Genomic DNA, 21,710 nt, shown 5'->3' on the forward strand with positions numbered 1-21,710 from the left:
CTGGCTCCCTCTGATACTTCAGTACTTCAACTACTGCAGACCGAACAACTGTTCACTCGTACTTTTACACGCCTCTAAAAAAGTACACACACACACATTGGCATCATTTATGACTCTACTTCACTAGATTCTTTTCAGTGCGTAAATCGTTATATATCACCTGTATTTATATCTGCACACAGATCCATTTAATATCAAGTGAACACAGATTGTAGCACTTTTGTTTTCATGAAATAAACTGCAGAGTACGATTAGGGATCCCTGCTTATTGCACTCATTGATGTGAGGATCAAAATAACCGGGTTAATAAACATTTATTTATATCACGTCTGCGTGGAGCCTCTCGCTGCTCACGTGAAGCGACACTAGAAGAAATGAGACGGAAGGAAGAAGCCAGGCAGAAATGGACCCTTTTTTATTTCTCTTGGGCGATAAACAACAGTGGAGAGTCCCGACCGGAGCAAACCGGTTTCACCAGATCAAAACCGGACCAGGAGGGCAGAGAACGAAGCCGGTACCGACCGGAATGAGCGGGCGTCACGTTACCGTGGCAACGGCCATCTGAGCGGTCCAAATCCAGCGGGGTCAGGTGGAAACCTGGTCCAATAATCCGTCCCCTCCTCCCTCCAGAGGAGCAAAGGGTGGAGGGGCGGGGCTACTGAATCAGGGGGAAACAAAGAAAGCTGATTGGTCCACAAACAAAAAAAAAAACACCCATCCATCGTTGCACTTAGCCCCACCCCCACACGTCCCAACCTGAGCATCTTATTGGTTGCCAACATCACTCACAAAAAATAACCGAGCAAACAGAGGGAGCCCTTCTCCCATTGGTCACCACAGCTTCAGGCAATAAAAGGCCGTTATCCCATTGGTCAGTTTTGATAACACGCCAACTGTCAGTCACTCAGCAGCGGCCAACCAGGTTACAGCACAGCACCTGTGGAACTTCCCGAGTAACGCCAAAAAAAGATGATGGACAGGGAAATCAGCCAATCAGACGGCCTCGCAAGTAAACACAAACAGGAAGGGGGAGGAGCTTCCAAGCCTCAGATGAAACTTATTTTTATGGATTTTTTGTTTGTTTTGGTTTTTGTTCTTTTGTCCGTGTGAGTTTTCGCGGTTCGTCAGTCGGCTTCCTTCTTTTCCCACAGCTGATTTCAGTGCAATGCATCATGGAACATCGTTGCTAGGAGAGGGTGTGTCAATATGTGTAAGTGTGTGCATCTGTGTGTGTGTGTGTGTGTGTGTGTGTGTCCTGTTGTTATGGAAACATGCTGCAGGGTTTGCGCTCCAGCAGCAGGGGGGCAGTAATAAGAGGTGGGGGAGCGTGTTGCATCATGGGGAATGCGTTTGTCCGTCGCTCTTAGCTGGTGTCCATGGACTCCATGTTGGCGGAGCTGGAGTCCCTCTGGATGGAGTCAAAGATGGCCGCCAGCTCCTGATTGGACGAGATCTGCGACTGGAACTCCGACATCAGTGGCGACTTCTCGGCCTCGGGGATCGTCAGCAGCGCCACGACGGCTCGCATGGCCGACCGCTTCAACTCGTCCTGCTTCTCAAACTCCTGCTTCACCGAGTTGGCCTTCACCTGCAGAGACACAGGCGGCACGTTCGAGCCCCGAAACACAACAGCAGTGCAACGAGGACGTGCGTCCCTCGAGTATGTCCACTTCATACATCTACTGCACAACAAATACCCCAAATGATGATTATTTTAATGGATTAAACTCCCAGCAGTATATGAGGACAGAGTACTTCCACACTGTGGTAATAATACTATGATCACAGTACTTCTATTGCTAAAAACATACAAGAATAAAATATTTAAACGAAACCTAACTTTAATCAAAACAAAAATAAATGAAACTAAATCAGGTTTTACATAAAAGGTTAAAGGACTCTTCAACTCCCCTCCCTCCCCAGTACACCCTGACTGGGCCTGACGGGCTTTACTGGTGCACGTCTACCTTGGTGGTGCAGGTGGCTCTCAGCGGCTCCACCAGCCGGTCCAGTCTCTGGAGGACGGCACTGGGACACAGAGACGACAGCCGGGCCAGCATGAGGAAGGTCAGCATCTAAAGGGACGACCATCATCATCATCATCAAAACCATCATCATCACCGACAGCAGCATGAGGAAGGTCAGCATCTAAAGGGACGACCATCGTCCTCATGTCTCCCCTGATGGCGTGAATAAATCACCAGAGCATTTGAGCAGCGATGTCGTTGCCCCGGCGACTAGATGGCCGCTGGTTAAGCGAGTGGGTCGCTTCTCTCTCTTCAGACCGCCGTTCTCTCATAGGAGCCATTTGGGGCAGAAGACGACCCCGGAGCTGCAACAGCTGCTTTCATTCAAGGCGGACCGCAAAATACGGCCAGAAATTGGCGCCAATCGCCGAAATGCTCCGTGAAGACACTCTTCATCATAAAAAGGTCTTCAGAGCCTCCTCGGAGGAGCAAAACGGCAAAAAAACAAACACGCAACCGCTGTAATAACATTCATTGAGGGCGTGTCCTGGGACGGGCTCCGCCCACCTTGATGTCATAGTGGTCCTTCAGCCCGTCCTCCACGTGGTTGAGGAAGGTGAAGATGTCGAGCCGGTCCAGGCAGCTGTCCAGCAGCGTGTACATGCACTCGAACGCCGCCTTCCTGAGGTCCAGCCCGTCGTCCACTGTGTGCTTGAAGGGGCCCATCTCCACCTGCGCACGCACACAAACACACACACACACACACACACACACACACACACACACACACTTAGTCCGATCCACGCCACGCCCGCCCAGCCCCCGCACGCGGTGGCGTCCTCACCTCTCGGATCAGCTCCTTCCGGACTTTGGTCTCGTTGTAGAGTTGGGGCAGAACCGAGTCGAGCAGCTCCCGGATCAGGCTGGGCTTGTTGTGGGCGGCAGAGTTGAACGTTACCAAGGCAACGCGGCGCACGTTGAGGTCGGGGTCCTCCAGCGTCTTCAGGAAGTCACCTGAGGAGGAGGAGAAGGACGAGGCGAGAAAAAATAAAATAAAGGGAGAAGCCGGCGTGGAGGAAAGAGCAGCCAGCAGCGCCGGCAGTTGTTGTGAGTCAGTTCTGGACCATTAACATTTAAATCTGTCGTCTTGTATTTCGTGCTTTGTCCCGTATCGGTTATTGTTGACAAATATATTTGTGTGTGTTTAATGCTGTCATGTACGGTAGTCCAGTGCGCTTGCACACATACTGTGGGTTATACGGTAGCTGATGTTACGCCTGTAAAGGGAAACACGGTGATCCATTAAACCAGCGCGGCGAACTAAGACGCCTCTAATGTATTTATTTACAAATGCCAGTTTAAATTCATCTCATAGCACTTGGTTGTTTTTTAGCTGTACTTAGATACGTTTACTTAACTTGCACTACAATGATGGTAACAATTTAATGAACGAGCTTTAAGTGAACGTGTGTGTGTGTGTGTGTGTGTGTGTAGTATAGACAACAAGTTCTGACGTTAAAACAAATCCTGTCAAATATTCTGATTTGTATTTTTCAGAAATGATTATTATGTTCAAGGAGCAACCTGTACGTTCTGAGGTATTTTTGCAATGTGAATTTGCAGTTCAGTTTTAGAACAAAGGGTTGGAACTAAAGCTTTTTAACGCTGGTTTTTTATCCGATTAATCGATCAAAATAATTGTTAGTTGCAGCCCTACTTAGTAGCTTTAAGAACATTTTCATTCTGCTTTTTATTTATTTGAATGCAAAACTTTGACTTTTCCAAGAATAATTGTACCCTGTGGTACTGATCCTTATACTCAAGTATCCTTTCACAGCTGGAGAACAAATATCTGCGGTTTAATAACGGTATTTTATTTATCTTTTTGTCTGTAACTGAAGAATCAAACTGCCTCTTCCAGCAGAACGTCAGGTAATTAGGAATGAAGGAAAAAAACTTTACCGATGCAGTTCTTCAGCAGCGGGTCGATGGGCTGCGGCTGATCAGAGATGGTGAACTTCACCGCCGTTACCACGGAGCTCCTGGCGTACGACGAACCTGCACACGATCAATACATCAATATTTCAGAGATGACCGATTTTAAACTAGAACTAATTAATTAACAGGCGTCAGTCTTTAAACCAATGAGATGGAGGAGAATGAGGCCATTTGATAGGCTCCCTGTAGCCGATGGGCGGGGCTTGATGTTCCCATTGGATTTTCTCTTCTTTTTTTTTTAAACCTAATCAATCAGCTGATGATTACCTGGCGTGGCGTCTGATCAGCTGATATATTGATTGTCTGGGTGACTATACACATGTATTGATTATGTCATGATCAGCTTGGTACCAATACAAAGATGAACACTTACCTATAAACTGTGGGTATTGATCAAGTTGCTTATTGATCAGAATATTCATGTGAATGGTTATTGATTACCTGACAGCAGGTATCCTTTGAGGCGGGGCAGCAGGGTTTCGGGGTCGATGAGCGTCAGTTTCCCGAGACACTCGGCGACCACGTTCCTGGTTCCTTCCTCCTGACACTCGCAGTGTTTGAGCAGCAGAGTCCAAACCGACTCCACGTACGGCTTCAGGCCGGAGACGGACGCCGAACCTCCACACGGACACAAACGGGTCAACACACACACACAGACACACACACAGACACACACACACCATGTGTTTGAGCTGCTCTTACTGATGATCTCTTTGAGCGAGTGCAGCAGCAGGTACTGTCTCTTTGAGGAGGAGATCTCCTGCAGGACGAAGGGAAGATACTCGGGAAGATTCCCCACCGCGATACTGCCCAACGCGTAGGAGGCAGCCGACTTCACCTGAGAGAGACAGAGACAAAGAGACAGATGTAAATGTCTCTTTGGCAGGCAGCCAAACATTCCTGCACTAAATCGATTATTATTATTCATCCATCACGATGTCTGAAAACTGTCTCACCAATTGACACATTTTATGTTAATCTGCTGATTCATTATTTAAATAAGTTACATTTTTCTTGACTGCGTTATGAGCAGTGAAAAGGAAACAGAACAAAGGCACTTCCTGCTCGGACCGACGGGCGCTACCTCTTCACTGGAGGACGAGAACGCGTCCAGGATGACCGTCTTGAGCTCCGGTTGGCTGCTCAGGTCCACGTGGTGTCCCACCTCGCCCAATGAGAGCAGAGCGAGCAGTCGGATGGAGTCTGTGGAGCGGCTGTTCTTCACGTCCTGAGGAGGAAGAGAAGCACTAACCTTTTATTCTGTACAAAGATTTGTGCGTCAAGTTGTCACTGCACTATGGATCCATCTCGGGTCAGAGGGATGTCCATCGGGGGGGAGGGGGCGGGGCTCACCTGGATGAACTGCCCCACCACGGCGGGCCCCTCGTCGGGACACGCTCTGGTCAGAGCCGCCACGCACTTGGCGATGGAGCAGTAGGCCTGTTTGTGAGGCAGAGCGGCACTCTGGGAGTAGACGGGACCGGTCAGCATCCTCAGCAGGTCCATGTAGCCCAGCCCGGACGTCTCCGTGGCAACCAGAGCCTGGACGGGAGCAACGTTTGGCACATACATGTTTATGTATATTTACCAATATTTTAATCATTTGTTTTAAATGTGTATTCTGTGTTCCCTGCTCATCTCCGTGTGTGTATACGGGGTATTTGTGTATTATTCGCCGTGGATGAAAGCACCATGCACCTGGTAGAAGTCCAGCATGGCGGCGAGCGCTCCGCCCTGCAGCAGCGGGGATCGAACCAGCGCGATGAGCTGCTGCAGGATGCTGCCTCCGCTCAGCTGCCCCAGCGAGGACGGGTGGGTCACCGCCAGCGTGGACAGGAAGCTCAGCGCCATCTGGGACACGTGCATGTCGCTCTCCGAGATGAGGGGCGGCAGCTCGGCCAGCACGGCGTCCACCATGACGGGAGTCACCGCCGAGCTGAGGAGCCACGGGCGGCGTTACAGACAGGAAGTGGAGGAGCAGTGGGCGGAGCAGCCGGCTGCGTGTGTACCTGTAGTTCCTGAGCAGGATGTCCAGAGCAGCCAGCGTGCAGAGCTTCAGGGCGCGCTGGTTCTTGCGGAGGAAGGAGGCGAGGATGGGAACGGCGTCGGGGAGAACCGGCCTCAGGTCGATTTTCAGCGGAGAGCCAGCGATCAGCGTGAGAGCTGCAGAACAGGAAGCCAACAAAATTACTTTGTTTAGAATTTGTTCTAAAGTCAAATGATGCGAGAGACACCAGGAAAAGCTTTTATCCTCCACCAGTGCTGCTGAAATGCATGCTGGGATACTCGGGACGCTTCGTTTAGTAGGAACGACTTGGAGACGGTGGTTTACATGCGAAATCAATTAGAAAAGGAGAGTTTGTGTTTTCATTATTATTAAGAATCTGATCTGATGGTTTCAATGGTCCTTGTGCACCATCAGCGACACATTGCTCCCTTTGGACTCGCTGATATTTTCTTCATAAAACAGGGAATGCGGATGAATCTGCGCGAGGCGCAGGAGGGGGCGGGGCTTACCTTTCACCGTGGTCAGCCGGGTGATCTCGTTCTTGAGGCGCTCCAGGAAGATCAGCAGCGTTCCCGGAAGTTCAGCCGGCAGACGGTCGCCTTGACAACCACACGGGAAGGTGAGACGCGGTCGGACACAACCACACAACAGGAAGCTGCACCGCTGCGACCAGCGGGCGGCGGTTACCTAGGTTACAGATGATCTGGCCCATGCAGGAGATGGCGCGCTCTTTGACCTCCTGGTCGATGTCGGCGGCCTTCAGGCGTTTGATGGTGCAGGTGAACAGGTCGCTGATGTAGGGGGAGGGGTCGAAGCCGTCAGAGGCCTCCGACAGGTTGTCCAGAGGTCGGATCACCTGGAGGGAGGGAAAGAAAACGGTAGGACGTCACCTGGGACAGAGGGGTCAAAGAAGCCGCCGCACGCAGGTTGCGGTTCGATTCCCACCTTGACGAGCTGCTGTGTGACGAGCAGGGCCTCGGAGGTGATCTTGTAGAAGGGGTCTCCCACGCAAGCCACCACGGGCGGGACGAGGGCGGGGACGTGGGCGTGGAAGGCGTGGGCGGGGTGCGTGACCATGATGACGTGGAGGCAGGACAAGGCGTCGATCTTCAGGTTGGAGCTGCTCGACTTGTCGTTCAGAGAGAAGATGATACCTGGAAGCCAAATACTGCATCAATACACTACCACAGATGAGTACTACCACAGATGAGTACTACCACAGATGAGTACTACCGGTCTCATCTGTGGTAGTACTCATCTGTGGTAGTACTCAAGTCTCAGCCAATTAGCATCTAAACCGTATTATACGGAGTCAGTATGTCTACATGCATCGCCACCGTCCTCTGGCATCAGTACTGTCTGGCATCAGTACTACCTGGTATTAGTACTACCTGGTATTAGTACTACCTGGTATTAGTACTACCTGGTATTAGTACTGGGATGTGGGTCGTCAGGGCTCCCGGTAACACGTTCACCAGCTCCGTCAACATGTTGAAACAACACTGGCGGGTTTTGACACTTTTCTCCTTCAGCTGCTTGTGGAGAGCCTTGACGATCATGGGCACCTGCAGGCGGAGGCAAAATGACGGAGCGTGAGGGACGGAGAGGACGGCGGAGCAGGTGTAAGTGGTACCGGTTATCGCTACGTCACCTGGCTCTGCAGCATAGTCAGCGGCGTGTCTCCCTGCTCCATCGCATCCGGGTCGCTCAGCCAGCTCTGAGCCGGTCTGGTCTGCTTGAGCAGCGACAGGTAGGCGTGGAAAACATCCGCCTTCACGTTCTCCTCCCGCTCCTGAGGAGCGCGGGTCACATGTCAGTAGATAAGATGGGGGGGGGGGGGCGCTATCACACATGATGGGTTTAGTCTGATCAATTGTTAAAAATAAAGACAGCACTTATTCTCTTTTTTATTCTAACTGCTGCACTTAAAAGCGGCGGCTCAGAGCTCGGCGACGAGGCGGGAGGCGGAGCCTCGGAGGACCCGACGGTACCTTGAAGCGACAGACGAGCGCCGGGGAGACGGAGCGGTAGAACTCCGGCAGCATCTCATGGCGCGTGGAGACGACGGCGTCCAAGCACTTGGCGGCCGCCCGGCGGACCTTCCAGCTCATGTCGTCGTCGTCGCTGTACTCGTCGTCGCTGCCTGGACACGGAGACACAGAGGACGCTCACCACAGACTCCAGGGCGCTTTTCTACCTGCGTCTGTACAGGAGGGCGTACCTTGGTAGTCTTCGTCGTTCTGCTCGGCGTCCATGGCGTTGTCGTCCTCGTCTTCGTCGTCAAAGTTGTAGTTGGGGTCGTAGGTCAGGTAGCGCAGGCAGATGGAGATGACCGTGGGGACGTGGGGGTAAACTTCTTTAGGACACCTGCGGTGAACCGCGTGGTTAAAATACAAGAGCGTCAACAGCCGTAGAGGCAGTGCAGCGGTATTACTGTGTGCGTTACCTCCTGACGAAGGACTCGAAGGCCTGGATGCAGTACTCCCGCAGCTCGTCGTCGTCAACGTTGCAGAACTTTACCACCAGCGGAATAATCTTCTCCAGATACTCTCCTGGGGAAAAACACACAGGCAGGACAGGAAGTCAAAAACGTTCCCCCTCCTGCTTCTGGGAGTAGTACTTTGAAGTAGCAAAGATACTCCGATTGTTGTGTTTACCAATGGAATACTGAGCTGTACACAAAGGGGAAAATTCTCACCGATCCGGTGCCCCGCCTGCCGGCTGATGGCGGCCGTGCACTGGATGTACGTCCTGGTGGTCGACATGTTGTCGTTCCGGCCGAGCTCCGCCAGAAGGTGCTCGATGAGGTCGATGAAGACCAGGTTCCCACAGGACATGACCAGGTGGCCCAGAGCCATGATGGTCCTCTGGAAACAGTCCCATGATGAGCCCCGGGAGCGCCGTGACGCAATAACGTGTCTACATCTACTTATGGAGGCGGAGTACCTTTCTGACCGCCAGTCTGGGGGAGGTGAGCTGAGGGAGCAGACAGCCGAGGATGGAGGGATGGAAGTTCACCAGCAGCCCCCCCTGCCTGCAGAGAGAGAGAGAGGCGGATTAACTCGGCTTTTTGGAGGGTGTTGTTTTTCGCGCCACATTGCAATGACTTGTGGGTAATTCCCTTGGGCACAGCCAGCGTCCAATGCTGACTTCCACACAGACAGGAAGTGTACCTGCACAGCATGTCGGCCATGATGTCGAGCGCCTCCAGCTGGACCGACACGTCTTCCTGTTTGGCGATGGCGCTCGTCAGGCGCCCGGTTATCTTCTTACAGACGCTGGCAGCGAGGGCGGAGCCTAAGACACACAGAGTACTTATACTTTAAAGTACAACGAACAAGGATACTGTGGTAGACGCACAAGTAATATTGTATTATTGTGGTTGTCAATGGAATGCTCACATATGCAACATCAATACAACAAAGAATACACAACTTAACCAGTAGGAGTAGTATTTGTAGTGTTTTCCTTAAAGGAGCAGTGGTATGTGTGTATTTGTACCACTAGAAGCAGGCGGTAACTCTCCGATCACAGTCTTCAGGCCGATGGAGGAAATGTCTCTCAGCTGCTCTTTGTCCGACAGCATGTTGGTGCACAAAGTGTCCACGATCGTCTCCACCTGGTACTCCTTCACCTTACTGACCAGGGGCCCTAGGCTGAGCAAATCGAACGCACCCGCCGATTAAAAACAACACCCGCAAACTCGCAGTAAGTCTAATAGAGCAACGGTTTCTACCATTTGACAGCCAGATTCTGCACTTCTCCGTTCTTGTCCTCCAGCAGTTTGAGGATCATCCTCACCACCTGCCAATCAACACATCAAACGATCAATACCGGGTTTGATCGAGGGGAAAGCGGACGCGTTAAACCGAGCAGACGGACCTTCCTCTCGCTGTCGTCGTCCAGTTTGATGGAATCTTTCTGCAGCTCCGTCATCAGGTCGTTAGTGGCCATGAACCTGCAGAGGAACACAGAGAAGTAAGGAGCTCGTCCTCAAGTCAAAGCTCGCTCGCACTCAACGGAGTACAAGCCGCTCTTTGGAAGAACAACTCGATTCATTAGAAACAACAGAGCAATAAAGGAACAACCCGTTTGGTCGGGATGTAAAAGCCCTTTGCACCAGTTCATTTTATTCCACTTGTCTCATTTAAAGTCTCTCCACCAATAAACCGCTTTCGTTTAAAAGCCATTGTGAGCTCCTCAGTGGAACCATGACGGCATCGTTGACTCATCTGAGAACAACAGTCATGTAACCGTGAATCAGACTGAATGAACGTCAGCAGGTGAACGCAGAGGAGAGGCTGGAAATATGGGAATACTTTAGTATCGAAAACACAGAGAGCTTTTATTTTAACTGTTGTTATTCTGCACTCAAGACCCGTTTGACTTCTAGTTCCGATTGTTCCGTTTCCATGGAGATGGAGGACTTTCATATTTCATGGAAAAATCAAGTCCCCAGAGACAGACGGGAGCAAACACACGTCTGATGTTTGTACCCTCGTTGGGACGGCGTCTGCGTGAGAATTCATCTGTTCGCTGCGGCGGCGCTACAGATCTCAGATCAGACTCTTCTTCTGCAGACAGCGATAACGCTGACGAGTCCGACGATTTCACGGGTTCGCTGCAGCGAGACGAGTGATGAGGAGTTGTTAAAACGTAAACGACCTACTTTCATTTCTTTTTGATGCCATTTACTAACAAGATGCTATTTAGTTGTAGATGTTAAACGGCTTGAGATCCTCTGAGCAAAAGTTAAATTAGTAAAAATCAGCATCATTGTTCAAGAAAACTAGTTCAGATTGGAACAGGAACAGCTTTTCAACGTGGAGACTTTCACAATAAAAGCAACGAGCTGTGGTTCAGACGGTTTAAAGTTAACGCTGTTGTAACATCAGCTGATCAGATTGCAGATTAAACCACTTGAAATCAATATTTACGGTTCAATAATAAGACACCAACACAGCAGGATTCTCCCCGTCATGTGACACCGTCGGGGAGTTTGAATCATTTCACAATACTGGATAAACATTTGTTGTCTTAGTCTGACTGCCTTTATCTGTTTTGAATGTTTATTATTATTAGACAGCTGATTGATGGAATTAATTGATCCATTTTGCATCCAAACAGAGCAAAATATTGATCTCTGGCTTCCCAAATCCAATTTGAAATGTATATTTTATTTAAAAATCAACATGCAGAAAGTTGAATCTAGTGAAAAGAAATAATTTATGGTACAATTATCATAAACTAATGTGATGTATTGATCCGTTATTACAATAAAATTATTCTTACAGTCATGATCAATAAGCTTGTAAATTTGTTCTTAATTATTGTTAATATTTTGGTCAATAAAGTGTTCGTGAGCTCTAAAAACACTTTTACAATATAACTAAGTGTTTTTATTCAGTTTCAACAAAGAAAAAGAAAAGCAGCAAACACTAACAATCAACACCGTTTACTTCTAACCCTTCTTCTCTTATACGGTTTCTAATTTGACTTCCATTGTGTTCTACTTGTATAAACACCACTTACGGTTTGTTTTACTTCACCATTTACTTTACTTCTTTCTGTCCTCGACCGTTTAAACTGTGAAGATCAATAACATTTTATTTAATCTTCTCTTCAATAGGAACCACGCAAATATCCAGAAGATTGAAATGGGGACTTTTTTCTTAAAAAGTTCAATCAAAAAAGTTTATACAGCTTCAACAGTTAGTTAGTGCATCCATCAATAAGTCCCTGTGCCATATTATGCTCTTCCGTCTTGATGACATCTGACCGCTCCAGATGCTATAATGCTGATGTGTAATAATCGAGACAAAGTCTCACTATTTTCAACAAAACCAAAGAATCAGAAGATTCACCCATATTAAAAATATCCTTTCGTCAATAACCTCCACCACTGCAGATCTGCTCCAGCCGGTTTACATGTTGTCATCACCTGTGCAAGCGGTGCTAACACACACACATCATGCGAACACACCCACAGGGGCATCACGTTAGCAGACCCTGTACAACACCAGCATCCTCTGCCAGACTGACGTGCACCAGTTAGCCGCGATGCTAACATCTCGTTTAAATCCACAGCGCCAATTGAGACGCACCGCCGAGAATACCGATAGACACAACACGATTAGCACACCTCACGCTAGCTTGCGGCATGACAGAAGTTAGTAAGCTAGCCGAACAACAAACAAAGATGGTAAATAATTAACGGTATCATTATAATACGTTTTAAATAATCGTAGTACACAATACAATAAGAATACAGTTAAAGTCTTCAACAAAAGAATACATTAAAAACATTTTTAAAGTTAGTTAGCTTGCAGGAAAACAGCCAAGCTAACTGCTAACTGGTGCCATTTACCTGCAGTTCAGCTGTCAGTTTAGCATGACGTGCAGCTAACCAGCGAGCTAACCAGACATTTAACGCTGTGGTGTTTGAACCGCTTTGCTATCGAACGCTAACGAACACCGCTGGCTAACTGGCTTACTAGCTAGCTACCCAGCTAGCGACGTGACGATGATCAGACAGGTGGCAGGCTAGCAGTTAGCATGACAGCACTAAGGCCCGGCTGACCCGAGCGTGGAGGAGGAAGAAGATGAAGCACAGCCCGGGCTCACAGCGGCGGCCGGGCGGTTGCCTCGTTTTCCCCGGTTTTCGTCGTTACCTGAAGTCCTTGTCGCTGGAAGTCATCTTCTCCAGCAGGTTGGAGATGTGGTACGAGGCGCTCGCCATGTCGGTTGCTGTTAGCTGTTAGCCTCCTGCTAGCGCTCAGTGTGTGTGTGTGTCCGTCTGCGTCTCTGTGCGTGTGTCTGACGGGTCCCAGTGGTGCGATTCCTCGGGTAAAGTGTGTGTTAGTGGTTTCTTCTTCTTCTGCTGTTGCTGCTGCCGCCTTTCTCTCTTACTACAGCGACTGTCGCATCCCGGGGCGCGGAGTTTGGTTTGTTTGAATGGGGCTCCCGTTCTCTCGCTGCAGAGGGGCGGGGTTAGCAGGAGGGACGCTGTGGGGTCGGAGGTCAAGGTTTGGGCTGTTTTTGTTTTTGAAAAAGTAAGAAATTAAATAATAAAAATAAAATATACTATAAAATAAAGTAAATTATATTAATAATATATTAGTAAGTAAGGACAATAATTGATACAAACAATATATAAGTAAATGAATGAAGCACAAATGGCCTATTTAATACAATTAATTGTTTTAGTCACAAAAGATTCACAGCTTCTCAAATGTGAGTATTTGCCGCTCTTTCCTTTTTGTTGTTATTTTCCGCAACAATAAACTGAATTTATTTTGTTTCTTGGTCACATTCGTGCCGGTTAATAAACACAATTTTTGGGGATTATAGACGTAAAAGGAAAAGAATGATAAAGAGTGACTGAGTGTGTTATGAAAATACTTAAATAACACAATAATACTGTGTGTGACTTCTTTCTAACCAACTTTTTTATTTCGTCTTTTATCGCTGTTATATGAAGAGATTGGGCAGAAGAAAAAGAGATTATTTTCTCTGCGTCACGTCATCCTTGAATGTGGTTTGAAGATCAAACAAAGCTTCTCACAAGTGAAGTGAGGGGTCGTCGTGGCGCAGGGGTTAGAGAAGGTGTGCTGGGAAGCACAAGGTTGGTGGTTCGATTCCAGGCTGCCCCTTGTTCCATGTCCAAGTGTCCCTGAGCAAGACACCTAACCCCTAATTGCTCCCCAGGCAAAAATGTGAAAAAAGCCATGGGTTTAAAGTGTAATGTAAGTCGCTTTGGATAAAAGCGTCTGCTAAATGACACGTAATGTAATGTAATGTAATGTAATGTAATGAAGGAGACGTTCAGAACATCCGTCACTTAGCAAAAGGTACCGATGTCCTTCACTGAAGTAAAAGTATCATCATCAACCTGTAAAAAATATATCCTGTAACAGATATATTACTATACAATGTACCATTAAATAAATCATCAATTTATAGTTTCACTTAGTAAAACATTGTGGTATTAGTACTTTTACCTAATCATTAAGTTTCATTCCAGGGTGATTTAAAATATCATCTTTTTTTTAAACAATGAAATATGTATTTCATGGAAAAAAAACTATAATGTTTTTTTTAATAATATATTTTTTCCACGGAAGTTGCCACAGACTCCCAGGTGGAAATACTTAGTATTGTAATACTTTAATCAAAAAGACCAAAGGCTCCGTCACCTCTGAGATTTGGGGTTGGTTTGATTCGCTCACCTACTCCTCAGCCGGTGCGTCTCCTCACAGAACCTTGATGAGAGAGAGAACTACTTCCTGTTTACCAGATGAATTATCGAATGCAACTGCATTCATCTGTCTGTGTGTGTGTGTGTGTGTGTGTGTGTGTCTGTGTGTGTCTGTGTGTAGCCGCTGAACACATCCTATGCTTCGTACTGAATCACACATACACACACACGCACACGCACACATATGCACAGAGTCATTTCATACATGCAGAGAATTCTGATATGGTTGAATACATTCAGTGTGTGTGTGTGTAGGCGTGTGAGTGTGTATGTCTTTGTGTGTAGGTGTGTGAGTGTGTATTTGTGTGTGTGTGTGTGTGTGTGTGTGTGTGTGTGTGTGAGATGAGTCACAGATCAGTTGAGTGGGATGTTTACAAACCCCCGGGCTCCGTCTCTCTCCCTCTGTTGACACATAATGCAGCCGCTGACATATGCATGCTGGGATTTTGGTGTGTGTGTGTGTGTGTGTGTGTGTGTGTGTTTGTGTGCGCTTTAATGCATTGAAAGCATTTGACAGTAATCTTTGAAATGAGCCTCCAGCTGCATCACAAACACACACTGACTCTTCTTCGGATGTCTCATAGGACATGATTGTGATTGGGATCAGGAGGAGGAGGATGAGGAGGATGACGAAGGTGTGATGAAGAAAGACCTCTTCTGTTCAGGTGTGAGCTGACGATGACAAACGCCTGGTGGGAGGATGAGGAACGATGAAGATGAAGTAGATCAGTGGTGGTGTCTCTTCTAGAGAACCTTTCTCTGGGTCTGTCCACGGTGGACCGGTGTCTGGAGGATCTGGGTCTGTCCACGGTGGACCGGTCTCTGGTGGATCTGGGTCTGTCCACGGTGGACCGGTGTCTGGAGGATCTGGGTCTGTCCACGGTGGACCGGTGTCTGGAGGATCTAGGTTTGTCCACGGTGGACCGGTCTCTGGTGGATCTGGGTCTGTCCACGGTGGACTGGTCTCTGGAGGATCTGGGTCTGTCCACGGTGGACCGGTCTCTGGAGGATCTAGGTCTGTCCACGGTGGACCGGTGTCTGGAGGATCTGGGTCTGTCCACGGTGGACCGGTCTCTGGAGGATCTGGGTCTGTCCGCAGTGGACCGGTGTCTGGAGGATCTAGGTCTGTCCACGGTGGACTGGTCTCTGGAGGATCTGGGTCTGTCCACGGTGGACCGGTCTCTGGTGGATCTGGGTCTGTCCACGGTGGACCGGTCTCTGGAGGATCTGGGTCTGTCCACGGTGGACCGGTCTCTGGAGGATCTGTGTCTGTCCACGGTGGACCGGTCTCTGGAGGATCTGGGTCTGTCCACGGTGGACCGGTCTCTGGAGGATCGGCATCTGATTTTCTGGTCATTTCAATGAATAAACAACGTAAACACAACATTTGATTTAATCGTGTAAAGTAAATCAACATTCTGCTTTATTGAGAAATGAATCATCTTTTGGTCGTAATCACTCAGACGACATCGTGGTACAATAAGACCTCAACAGAGGATCCTCTGACACACAATCACAGTCCTCCGTATTGAGGTCAGTCACTCTGCGTTGTGTCTCCAGCCTGCAGAGACTCGTCCTTCCACTTCAGTGCCTCCTCTTCCTCCTCTTCCTCCTCTTCCTCCTCCTCCACGGGGACAAAGATGGCTGTCAGTTAATCAACGTCGCTGTCACACAATGAATGAAACCTGCTGGTGTGGATCCACTTTGTTTGTGTGTTTATCAAACCTGCTGTCAAAACACAAACACAACCCAGTTTGTTTGTCCAGTTAAACATTTATTAATTTACCTCCTCCAGGACAATTCTATAATAACAATAATAATAATCAAGAATAATATACAATTATAATAATAATTGTATACATAAATATCTATGTATTTTGTCATTATATATAATACACATATATGTATATTTATCTATTATATTTCATATATAGTATAACTAATTTTGTATATGATATAAATATATGTATATAATAGTAAATGCATAATAGTAAATATGACCAATAAATATAGATATTTATATATTCACAACTAACTGAAGGGTACATCTTACAATATTAGTTACTTACTCAAGAATCATAGATATAGGTATTTATATACAATATGATATCCATATAATACAGCATACAAGCAAAAGGGTCAACGGTCGCATCCGCCCTGAATACAGAAGAAACGTCCCTGTTAGCGACTCTTCTGTAGCGTCGCCTCCAGCGCGTCGTTGTCCTGCCTGACTGGAGGAAATACAGGCTGAAAAATGGCAGAATTCCTCTTTAATCCACAGCAGGGTGGAATTAAGGGGGGGGGGGTGAATTCCTTTAAACGCGAGTCAGGACAAGAACCACACTTCAGATGCCTGTGTGTGTGTGTGTGTGTGTGTGTGTGTGTGTGTGTTCTCCAGGTCAACACTTCTGCAGTGGAAGTTTGTATTCTTTTATATATTTCTCGTCATGAAGGTCTGTAAGTTTAATAGATACAATTAAATACATTATCTTAATGTGATGCGTGTTTCTTCTTCTTTTACTTCTAAATGTGTATAATAGCTCTTTCGATGCCACAAAACAAACTATTCAAGCACCGTTAATAGAATATTTCAGATATAATCATCAGAAGCAAATAGTTGAATCAAAGTTAAACATTATTCATTCATCACTAATGTAAAGTGCTTAATGATTCAGATGTATAAAAACACTGGACTTATCCCCCTCTCTCAATGCTAAGCTAACTAGCTGCTGGCTAGTTGTGTGCCGTCCGACACAAGAGAAGCTAATATTTCCCTCATTGTCACAATGTAACTGAACTTCCTTCTTGTATTTTACACACACAAGCTGATCTGTAAGTAAACAGCAGCACAACAAACATGTTCACAAACCGCTTGAGCGGCACGTTTTCAGTTCAGACCACCATCTTTGCTTTAAAGAAACATTATAAGACAATATCTGATATTATAATATACACACGGACAGCTTGACGCGTATTTGAGGATTCTGTAAATAAAGTTTTGTGGCATAAACACTTTAAAAAAGGTCGAATCTGTTATTTTTTTAATTGAGAAATTCAAGTAATTGGCACGTAATTTACCCGCCAAACTGCTGCAAACAGCAGCCCGCGGGGTTCTGGCTCTAAACGGTGGGACGTCGCTGCACCGGGACCACGACGAGGCTCCGGGGTAGAGCTACCGAAGAGGGAGGGGTAGAGAGCCATAGACAAAGAGAGAGAGAGAGAGAGGGGGCGAGAGAGAGAGAGAGAGAGAGAGGGAGAGAGAGAGAGAGGGGGAGAGAGGGAGAGAGAGAGAGAGGGGGAGAGAGGGAGAGAGAGAGGGGGGCGCTCGCGTGCCCGTGACAGCGGCTCACAGTGCAGGGGAGGCGGATCGCTGTGTAGCGCAGCAGCCTGAGCTAAAGCTAAAGCTAAAGCTAACTAGCCATGTTGCTGTCTCGGCTGTTCCCGCTGCTGGTGTGCGTCTGCTAGCGGGCCGCCCTGGACTCCCTATCCACCCTGAGGTGCATCATGCCCGGCTGGAAGAAAAACATCCCGGCCTGTCTCCAACCGGACCAGGAGGGGGGTAAGACCCGACCCACGCGCACACACACACACACACACACACACACACACACACACACACACACACACCGGCGAGTGTGTGTTTCAGCACACGCCTGTCCATGTGAGCGCGCGCGCGCGTGTGTAGGCGTGTGCGTGTGAGCGCGTGTACTATTTATTGCCGGTGCGGTCGCTGTGCGGAGTGTCGCGCGCAAACCGTCGACTGCCTCGAAATCAGTGAAAGTTGGTAACTGATACCGTGCGAATGCGTGTGCGTGCGTGCGTGCGTGCGCGGTCTCGTGTTAGTCCGACGCACCGGGTGAGGTTACCGTGACGTTCCGGTGATTTCACGCTACCGGCGACTAACGCGCTCCCCGTCAGGCGCCCGCTCACCGGCTACCGACCGGGGGGACGAGGTCCGCAAGCGGGCTGCTAACGAGGCTAACCGGCGCTAACCCGGTTAACCCGGTCAACGGACGGCGTTGGTCAACTGAGTGCGTGCGTGAGAGTGTTTTTAACGGGCTGCGGTGTCTGCCGGTGTTACGGTGAAACGCGTGACGCTGTGACGTCACGTGCTACAACGTTTGGTCGCGTGATGAGACGTTAACACTGTTTTAATGTCGATGGAGGTTTAATAGATACAATGATTCGTTCGGTACTTTATTAGATTGGTTTTTAATTATAGTTTCATTGTAGTGAACTACATTGTAACAGGCAGAGTGGTCCTCCGCTACAACTCATTGTTTTTACTATGGAATTAAATAATAATTAACCCAATATAATCAAATTTAATTTATGTTATATATTTATGTAATCAATAAAAGATTAGCTCCATCAGGATGTTTGCTTGTACTGATGCGTGTACTCAAATATCTGATAAATTCACTTCTTGTGTATCTGAATTAGAATTGTATTTTATTACAAGCTATATATATAAATAAATCGAAGATTTATAGATACAAAAATAACTTTATATGATACTATAATATTCTTTAGCGTAAGGGCTTGTTGTATAATAGTGTTTTATATATATGGTATTTTTGGTGGAATAAGCCCACAGTTTCTCACATAGTTCTCAGTTTTACGTTAGTTTTGCGTTAATGAGACAATTTCCATCAGTTAATCGCTCCAGTCAGATGAAAGTTATTTGCAGCCACGATTTTCAGTCCTAAACGTACTGTTTTTTTGTATGTATTTGAACCGTGACACACGTTTTCAGAACGCTGGTCAAGTTACCGCTCACTTAAACTACACCTGCTGGGGTTTTATCCTCCTCCCACACCAGGTGTCGGATTCACAAAACCCATTTTTACCTCCCGTTTAGTCGGCTTGAAGACGACAAACTGTCACCCCCCCCTTTGTGTTTAAAATATATTATATTATGTATATAACACCAACAATCTCACCCTTAAAAGCTGTAACCTGCACACAAACACTTTTTTGGTTGGTTAAAGAGCATAAATAATCCTAAATGTTGACAGCACTTGGTGGGATGAGAAACCGGCCTGAGGGTCCACGTAATGATGTAAACCCGTCTGTAGCGCTCCCAGAGAGATGACGATGTCGTCCTTCCAGATAAACCTTCGTCACAGAGAAAGTAAATTGGACAATATGTTAGAATGTTAAATGTACGAGGAGGTGGAAACCAGACCAACGGATGTTCACGGAGACGATGAAAAGAACAAACGCAGTATTTCTGTGGCCAAGGTCCCCCAAACTGATGGCGAGGTGGAGCAGGGACCCCCTATTCTACGGAGTTTGGTCCGCCATCTTTTGTTTTTGAGCTTCACGCTCTTTAGACGTGAGCATGAATGGATCTGATTGGCTGGTCGTCTCAGCGTGAAAGGAGCAGTGAGGGAACCGGTGCTGAGGGAAGCTGACAGATGACGTCTTCTCCATCAGTTTATCCGCTCGCTTCAATATGTTGGATTCATGTTAACGTGTATTTAAAGACCATAAATACAATTCTGATTCTGATTCTGAAGACATTTACGTTTGTGGGGAAAAAAATTGTCTTATCAACCAAAACCTCTGTTCTACTCCACAAGATTTTAAAGACACTTGTTTAATGATTCGACGGCTTAAGCTGCTTCGCTGATTATTAACACAGAATGTCACTGATTTACTTTCATCCTACAATATTTAAATTATATATTTTCTTCAGACTTTTTCTTATATTTATTCCATTTGTATCCTTTTATCCGTCCTATTTTTCTTGTTTTCATGGTGCAAATGACTTTTTCAGCACTTATCACAGTTGAATTTATAGAAACCAATTACCGCTCCTGAAGATTTTTCCTTTGTAGATATAAAAGCATTATTTCATAATTAAAGTTTAAAGGCTTAAATGAGATGAAAATGAAGACGTGATTACTGAATGCTTCAATAGTTATGATCTAATAACGCAACATTCTGCGTAAACGAGCTGTTTGTCTTGTAGTACTTGAAGTATATTTTGATAATACATGTTAAATAAATAAGACGCCTCCTCTTGGGAGCAAATAACTGAGCTGAACGCTCCTTTTAAAAGCTGCCGAGGAGAAAAACAAACAGATTTCACAGGTCCGTGACCCGGATTTGTCACCTAGCGGGTCCAGAAGGGACCAGCACCTGTGTGGCTGCAGGCTCTGGAGACCAATGGTCCTCAGTGTGTCCTTCAAGATGTCAGAAGCCTCTGCTGAGGAAAGGAGGCGCGATGCTTCCTTCAGCAGCTGAGAAGGTCCTTCTGCCCCACAATGCCTTGCGGCGGCATCGTCTGACGTGACGCAGTGGAACCAAGTGAGATGGCGACAGTATACGGTGTCGTCACTTGCAGATGCTCAGGTGTTCAGTAGCTGTCTTCTCTACGAGACAACCCTTTGGTTTCTCTTTGAATCCTCCACATTCCAACCGTGTTAATAAAGTCATTCTGTTGCTGTTTGCTTTTGTTGTGATCAAGACGACGTAGAGCCTCGATAACAGAGCGAGGAAGCTGATCGTCTGCTGATAGAAGTCGTTCATTAGAAGAACATCAGGTTGAAATTGTCGGCCGCTAATAACGCGCACGCTGCCTGGAAAGTCCTATTTAATATACGGAATCATCGCAATACACCACAAGTCTTAAACGCTGACGCACACCAGCAAGCTGGAGGTTGTGTGTGTGTGTGTGTGTGTGTGTGTGTGTGTGTGTGACTGTGTGTCTCAGCTTGTGAGAGTGTGATAAAGTCGTCACAGGATGACATCATCCCACCGTTTTAAGCTTTTTGACTTGGAAGCAGAGAAAATGGCTCAGCAAGACACACACACACACACACAAGCTGAGACACACACACACACACACAAGCTGAGACACACAGTTACACACACACACACTACCACACGCTGTGAAATACACACTCACAAGCTGAGACATACACACACACACTTACAAACAGACACCGCTGAGACTCACACACACACACACTCACTCCCTTAAGACACAGAGTAACACACAGCGTCAGGAACACACACCCTGAAAGCCTCACTTACACACTCACACACACGCTCACACTCACACACACACACTCACACTGACACACTCAGTGTCCTTTAAGAGGCGCTGATGTCAGAACTCCGCTCATCTTTGTCCTCAGGATTACTGTGTGTGTGTGTGTGCGTGTGTGTGTGTGTGTGTTTTATCCCCATTGTCTCTGGCACATTTTCTCCCCCTGGTACCTTTACTCGATCCCACCTGATGTCCTGATGTCCTGACGTCCTCACGAGTAGTTTAGGAACCGTTGACCTAAACTTCCTTTACTGCTTCTGTTTAACCCGAAGAAGAAACAACATTTACCTCCAATCTCTCAACAGGTAACAGACTCCTGACTGCTGTCTGACACACACACACACACACACACACACACACACACACACACACACACACACACACACACACACACACACACACACACACACACACACACAC

At 47.2% G+C, this 21,710-nt stretch overlaps 2 protein-coding genes across 9 annotated transcripts in view; one reads left to right on the top strand and one right to left on the bottom strand.

Moving 5' to 3' along the window:
- Positions 1 to 400: 400 nt before the first annotated feature.
- cand1 (cullin-associated and neddylation-dissociated 1) lies at positions 401 to 12,993 on the bottom strand. 2 transcript variants are annotated; one of them, XM_078100760.1, is made up of 26 exons: positions 12,645 to 12,993; positions 9,856 to 9,931; positions 9,710 to 9,777; positions 9,475 to 9,629; positions 9,147 to 9,270; positions 8,920 to 9,007; positions 8,672 to 8,840; positions 8,420 to 8,525; positions 8,195 to 8,340; positions 7,965 to 8,116; positions 7,625 to 7,765; positions 7,397 to 7,538; positions 6,919 to 7,127; positions 6,661 to 6,829; positions 6,483 to 6,572; positions 5,975 to 6,128; positions 5,664 to 5,901; positions 5,319 to 5,507; positions 5,050 to 5,193; positions 4,668 to 4,803; positions 4,407 to 4,583; positions 3,930 to 4,025; positions 2,812 to 2,981; positions 2,535 to 2,699; positions 1,968 to 2,075; positions 401 to 1,588 (listed from the first exon to the last, which is right to left on the bottom strand). In XM_078100760.1, the coding sequence occupies exons 1-26, from the start codon at positions 12,710 to 12,712 to the stop codon at positions 1,364 to 1,366; spliced, it is 3,705 nt and encodes a 1,234-aa protein (XP_077956886.1). In that variant the 5' UTR covers positions 12,713 to 12,993; the 3' UTR covers positions 401 to 1,363. The 2 variants fall into 2 exon arrangements, with proteins under 2 accessions (XP_077956886.1, XP_077956887.1); XM_078100761.1 differs by having other exon boundaries at positions 1,968 to 2,148.
- A 4,447-nt stretch (positions 12,994 to 17,440) lies between these two features.
- grip1 (glutamate receptor interacting protein 1) overlaps positions 17,441 to 21,710 on the top strand; it is a 35,477-nt gene continuing 31,207 nt past the window's right edge. For 6 of the 7 annotated variants that reach the window (XM_078100769.1, XM_078100771.1, XM_078100774.1 and 3 more), the window contains exon 1: positions 17,526 to 17,789. In XM_078100769.1, the coding sequence (XP_077956895.1) occupies positions 17,735 to 17,789 (55 nt within the window). In that variant the 5' untranslated portion in view covers positions 17,526 to 17,734. Of the gene's footprint in view, positions 17,790 to 21,710 lie in introns of all 7 variants that reach the window. The other variant, XM_078100776.1, reaches the window with a different exon arrangement.

Source organism: Gasterosteus aculeatus, chromosome 4, assembly GCF_964276395.1.
Source record: "Gasterosteus aculeatus chromosome 4, fGasAcu3.hap1.1, whole genome shotgun sequence".
Taxonomy (NCBI): domain Eukaryota; kingdom Metazoa; phylum Chordata; class Actinopteri; order Perciformes; family Gasterosteidae; genus Gasterosteus; species Gasterosteus aculeatus.

Excerpts from the sequence above, each read along its gene's own strand:
- cand1 (XM_078100760.1), bottom strand. The coding sequence starts at position 12,712 with ATGGCGAGCGCCTCGTACCACATCTCCAACCTGCTGGAGAAGATGACT. Across the intron at positions 7,766-7,964 it reads CGCTCGTCTGTCGCTTCAAG|GAGCGGGAGGAGAACGTGAA; the intron begins GTACCGTCGGGT and ends CGCGCTCCTCAG. Across the intron at positions 6,129-6,482 it reads CCGGCTGACCACGGTGAAAG|CTCTCACGCTGATCGCTGGC; the intron begins GTAAGCCCCGCC and ends CCTGTTCTGCAG.